The 6,000-nt window shown below is 49.4% G+C and overlaps 1 protein-coding gene across 1 annotated transcript in view; it reads left to right on the top strand.

The window, feature by feature from the left end:
• Positions 1–4,411: 4,411 nt before the first annotated feature.
• The window catches only part of EGFLAM (EGF like, fibronectin type III and laminin G domains), a 189,542-nt gene continuing 187,953 nt past the window's right edge, over positions 4,412–6,000 (top strand). Inside the window, exon 1 of the mRNA XM_069555987.1 lies at positions 4,412–5,249. Coding sequence (XP_069412088.1) covers positions 5,153–5,249 — 97 coding nt within the window. The 5' untranslated portion in view covers positions 4,412–5,152. The remainder of the gene's footprint in view (positions 5,250–6,000) is intronic.

Raw genomic sequence — 6,000 nt, 5'->3', positions numbered from 1 at the left:
TGCCTCTTGAGAAATCTGTATGCAGGTCAGGAAGCAACAGTTAGAACTGGATATGGAACAACAGACTGGTTCCAAATAGGAAAAGGAGTATGTCAAGGCTGTATATTGTCACCCTGCTTATTTAACTTCTATGGAGAGTACATGAGAAACGCTGGACTGGAAGAAACACAAGCTGGAATCAAGATTGCTGGGAGAAACATGAATAACCTCAGATATGCAGATGACACCACCCTTACAGCAGAAAGTGAGGAGGAACTAAAAAGCCTCTTGATGAAAGTGAAAGAGGAGAGTGAAAAGTTGGCTTAAAGCTCAACATTCAGAAAAAGGAAGATCATGGCAACCGGTCTCATCATTTCATGGGAAATAGATGGGGCAACAGTGGAAACCGTATCAGCCTTTATTTTTTTAGGCTCCAAAATCACTGCAGATGGTGACTGCAGCCATGAAATTAAAAGACGCTTACTCCTTGGAAGAAAAGTTATGACCAACCTAGACAACATATTAAAAAGCAGAGACAGTATTTTGCCAACAAAGGTCTGTCTAGTCAAGGCTATGGTTTTTCCAGTGGTCATGTATGGATGTGAGAGTTGGACTGTGAAGAAGGCTGAGTGCCAAAGAATTGATGCATTTGAACTGTGGTGTTGGAGAAGATTCTTGAGAGTCCCTTGGACTGCAAGGAGATTCAACCAGTCCATTCTGAAGGATATCAGCCCTGAGATTTCTTTGGAAGGAATGATGCTGAAGCGGAAACTCCAGTACTTTGGCCACCTCATGTGAAGAGCTGACTCATTGGAAAAGACTCTGATGCTGGGAGGGATTGGGGGCAAGAGGAGAAGGGGATGACCAAGGATGAGATGGCTGTATGGCATCACTGACTCGATGGACGTGAGTTGAGTGAACTCCAGGAGTTGGTGATGGACAGGGAGGCCTGGCGTGCTGCGATTCATGGGGTTGCAAAGAGTTGGACATGACTGAGAGACTGAACTAAACTGAACTGAGTAACTAACACTTTCACTTTGGGCTTCCCTGGTGGCTCAGACTATAAAGAATCAGCCCGCAATGTGGGAGACCCGGCTTTGATCCTTGGGTTGGGAAGATCCCTTGGAGTAGGAAATGGCAACCCACTTCAGTATTCTTGCCTGGGAAATCCCATGGACAGAGGAGCCTGGTGGGCTACAGTCCATGGCGTTGCAAAGAGTTGGACACAACTGAGAGACTAGCACTTCAGGTTAAAAAGTATGTACAAGATGTGTCTGTTTGCGTTAAGTATATATATATGTGTGTGTGTGTGTGTATATATATATATATTTGCTTGTATGTTCATAAAATAACTGTAGAAGGACACACAAGAAAGTCTTAATATTTATTGCTTATGACACAGGAAAGGGTAAAAGGAAACTTACTTTTTACCGTTTACTCCACTTGATGCACATTTCAAATATTATATGCACATGCAACCTATTCAAAAAATTAATTACATCCAAAGCTGTTACTTTGCTGCTGTCTATTTCTCACTCTCATTCATGGACTTCCTAAAAATCCTATAATTGGTAACTTTGCCTTTACTTTCTTCTAACAGCCTTCGAATCCACTCTGTGGAGGAAAGATCATACTCTTCTCCCATGATATTGAGCAAAACAGGCAAGTCACTCTTCTGTTGGTGATCTTATTAATTGAGTTTAGACCTCAAGTGAATTTGCACAGCTTTTTTTTTTTTTTTTTGAATGAAACATTCAAAGCCTCTTTGCCCTCTTTAGCTCCCCTCCTCCCAGAAGGCAGGAAGAGAGTCAAAGACAAGTGTTCCATTTGTCTTTAATCAGATTTACAAGTGCTGTAAACTGGTTGTTGGTCTAGAAGAAGAGAAAACCTTAAGGGATGTAATTTGACAAGTGAAGGGAAGAAGTTGGGTCTAACATGTGCCCCAGATTTGTAACAAGCAGATCTCAAGAAGTAGGGTCTTATCTCCATGGCCTGAGAATCTGGAGCTATTAGAGGCCCTCAAAACTAAAATATAACAATATAACCAAAGATAATCCCAGCAAAGAAGAAACAAAGGGGACTCTGATAGAACCAAGGCAGCTTCCTGATCACCCAAGGCCAGCTGCAGAGGATGGAAAGGCCAAGAGTGAGGAGGTGTATAGGTGCTTGTTGAGAACGTCAGCAGGAAGGCTGAAACTCAGCTTTGCAAAATTCGCAATGGACAATGTGTATAGATTTTTGAAAAGAGACATTTAAACCTACTGTATAGTACAGGGAACCCTACTCAATTCTCCGTGGTGATCTAAATGGGAAGGAAATCCAAAAAGAGGGCATATATGCATACATATAGCTAATTCACTTTGCTGTACAGTAGAAACGAACACAACATTGCAAAGCAACTGTACTCCATTAAACCTTTTTTTTTTTTTAAAGAGAAAAGGAACTTTCAGAGAAAAAGAGACTTGGATTAGATGGTGCCGCCTAATTGGATAATAAAGAGAAAGCAAACCCTGGAACATGGCAATGACTTCATCTAGTCCCTTCATTTTGCCAAGATACACTGCAAGTAGAGCCTAATATTAAACACATGGATCTCAGGATTTTTGGTCCACTGCTATGTCTGCCTGCACCTGTCTTCTTCAAAGTCTGGACTCTGGAACCAGGCCACCTGGATTCAACTGAAGCTCTGATTCTCAGAAGTTGAATGATTTAGAGCAGGTCACGTCACTTCCACGGGTTTTCCAGGCGGCTCAATGGTAAAGAATCTACTGCCAATGCAGGAGACACAGGAGATGCAGGTTCGATCCCTGGGTCAGGAAGATGGTTTGAAGGAGGAAATGGCATCCCATTCCAGTATTCATGACTGAAAAATTCCACGGACAGAGGAGCCTGGCAGACTAGTCAGCAAGAGTGGGACACGACTAAGCATGAACGCAGTTAACTTTTACACGTTTCAGCTTTCTCCTCTGTCAAATGGGGATAATACTAATAACAATACCTAGCTGGTATGGCTGACAGTGGGATTAAACAGTCTTTTAAAGAGGGTCTGGTACATGGTAGGTAATATATAAATGCTAGCCATAATATTAATGGTTAATATTACTTCCAATTTTTACATCAGGGAGAATAATTTTTAAGTGGGATAGAGCAGAACCAACATGGGAGATAACTTCAGGGTAACAGTTATTTGGTTCTGGGTGTCACCTTTGGTCCAACTCCTTCTCAGCTGGTGGTAAGGTAGACACTCTTTATCACAGGTGGAGCTCAAGGCAAAGATGCTGGAGACAGATTCCTGAGTGGAATGGAGGCAGGGCCTAGATGACCTCTAATCTTAAGATTCTGCCACCTTTGAGACTAGCAGCCTTGGCGGGCAGACGCATTGCCTGGCTACCAGACATACATTTAGTATCACCTTCCAAGTGAAGGGCGCAGTCTGTACGAATTTTCCCCTCCAGCTCCGTGTAAAAGGACAAACTCCGGTGTCACATCTAAGACTTCCAATGACTCAAGTCGGAGTGACTTTGAATTTCTTTAGGGACAGTAGTACACTTGAGAACGCCAAAACGAAAGGGAACGTATTCTCAGCTTTGCTAATAAACCAGATCCGGCCCATTACAAACCCTCTAACCAGGGAATAGATACTTCCCTCCTAAAAGAATAATATCAGTCTTTGAGGGGAGGAGGCGAAGGGAGATAGGCAACATCGTTCCCTCCGGTTCCCTGAAGCCAGGTTAACAATGAGGGGCCTGGACACCAGGAGCCTCCCGGGCGCGGCTCGGTGGGGCGGGGCCGGCTCGGAGTCCCCCAGGTCAGCCACCCAGGCTTCCTCTGCGGGGTACTTCCTGGGGCCTTTGATCTTCCCCCAGGAACTGGCGAAGCCTGCGTTTTCCTCCAGGTTTGTTCCCTCTTGGTTTATTTATTGTATCCGCCTTCTCTTTGGCTCGAAAATCAGCACGCGGCTGTGCAACAGGACTGGTCACGGCGTCTCCTCTCGCCACCTGGAAATCCGGCAACAGGCGCTTTTTCCTGAGTTCTCCGCAGCAAATTGGAGGAGAAAGGGTATTTTTCGGAAATAGCGAGCCGATCTGGGGACCTTGGTCCCAGGGTCAGTGGCCAGGACCCCTGTTGGCCTCCAGGTCCAGCCTGGCTGGCGCGCGCCCCCCTCCCAGCCGTGTCTACCCCGTCTACCCGGGAGCTCGAGCTCGCTTCCTTACCCCCAAAGCCAGGCTTAACCTAAAGCTTCATCTCCTCCCCTGGAGGGTCTCCAGTTGCCTTCCTCTACCGGGAGGGCACCCCACTTCCCCGCGCCGGGCCCTAATCTCCACCCGGCGTTTCCAACAGAGTGACCGGCTTCAGCTCTCCGTAAGCGCGCCTTAAATCCCATTTATCTTCTTAGCGCCTGGGTCCCGGCCGGCCCCGCCCCCTCTTCCTCCTGGCCTCCCGCACTGCAAACCTCAGACCCTCGCCCCTGCCCCCTGCTACGCCCCTTACCCCAAGGGCGGTGGAGCGGCTAGAGCCACCTTTGGAGGTGTTGGGAAAAGTGCTCAGGGAAGGGGGAAGCGACCCAGAGGGGCGCGGCCCGAGGAGAGTTTACTAGGGAAGGGCGGGGAGGCCCCGCAAGATTTCAGAATCAGAACCAAGGCAGAGGGTCCTGGGCTCCCAATCACCTAAATCCTGCCCTGCGTCTCTAGAGGTTGAAGTCGGCCCCTCCTAGCGCGCCAATCTAGGTCACCAGCCGGGAAGGGCTGCGCAGGGGGTCGCTCGAGGGGTGATGGGCGGGCTGTCTGCCCCAGCGGTGGGCGCAGAGTCAGTTGTCTCTGGGCCTGCCCCTCTCACTTCCACTCGATTGTAATTCCATCCCCGGGCGGGTCGAGCCTTTCTCCCTCCCTCCGGCGGCCAGCCAGTCCCTCCCCGTCGGCTTCCTCAGCCGCCCCCCTACTCCCCCGCCCCGCTCCGAAAAGCCCTGCCGCTCGCAGCCGGCTTCACTCCAGCACGCCGACCTCCCGCCTGCAGTCCTGCCTGTTTGGACGCCTCCTGGTCCAGTTCCCTCAGCCCTTCGCCCGCTCACCCGGGTCAGGGGCTCCGCGGAGGCGGCGTCCCCCACGTCTCCCAGGAGACGCCCTTTCCGTGTGCGCCCGGGACTTGGTGAAACTTTGCAGGCGCCCGCGGTGAAATGGATTTAATCCGAGGAGTCCTGCTCCGGCTCCTGCTCCTGGCTTCCAGCCTCGGACCCGGCGCTGCGCCGCTCAGATCAGCGCTCAGAAAACAAGGTAATGCTGTCAGTGCTCCCGGGAGCACCACATCCGGAGCGCCCGGGTCCGCGTCCCCAGCGAGGACGCGAAGCTGGCGACGTACCTTCTCTCTCACCCCTGATCCACTGCACTTAACTGGGTTCTTCTCTGCCCAGAGCCTAGAAGAGACGCGAACCTCGCCCTCCCCTTTCCATCCCAGGCGGTTCCAGGGATATTTATTTGTTGAAAGAAGGATCTCTTTTCCAGACACAGTAGAGGTGGAGGGCTCTGTATTTGACCGCAGAGAGCTGAGAGTTGTGGCAGCGATCACACTGTCTCAATTAGAAGGATTGCAACTGTGCAGGAAAAGTCAAACGGCTCCTCCTGCGTCTCTAAACAGCTTATTGAATTCATACTGTCCAGAGCCCAGCCATTTCCTGTTGAGTGTCTGAAGATTTGCCTGGTGTGCCCTGTGCCCATCTCCGGTCCTTCCCACGCACTGTGTCGGGATGTGGCTTCAGATGTTAGGGGCTTCTTCCACTCGGGCTGTTTTCTCAGAAAGGAGCGCCCAGTGGGTTTATTTTATGCTGTGTTTTGAGCTCCTGTCTTTGCTATTTAAACAAAGATAGATAGCCTCATGAGCTATTACAGTGAACTGGAGCGAACTTGAAACACAGTAGCTTGCATTTCCTCTAGTTACACAGGTAAAAAAATCTTGTGTTTTTGTCTACTTTGGTTTGGCCCGTGTGGTGAGATTACTCAAAGTAGAACATTCTAAGCAAGAAAGTTC

Source organism: Ovis canadensis, chromosome 16 (assembly GCF_042477335.2).
Source record: "Ovis canadensis isolate MfBH-ARS-UI-01 breed Bighorn chromosome 16, ARS-UI_OviCan_v2, whole genome shotgun sequence".
NCBI lineage: Eukaryota > Metazoa > Chordata > Mammalia > Artiodactyla > Bovidae > Ovis > Ovis canadensis.
This window is presented reverse-complemented; position numbering and strand designations above follow the sequence as displayed.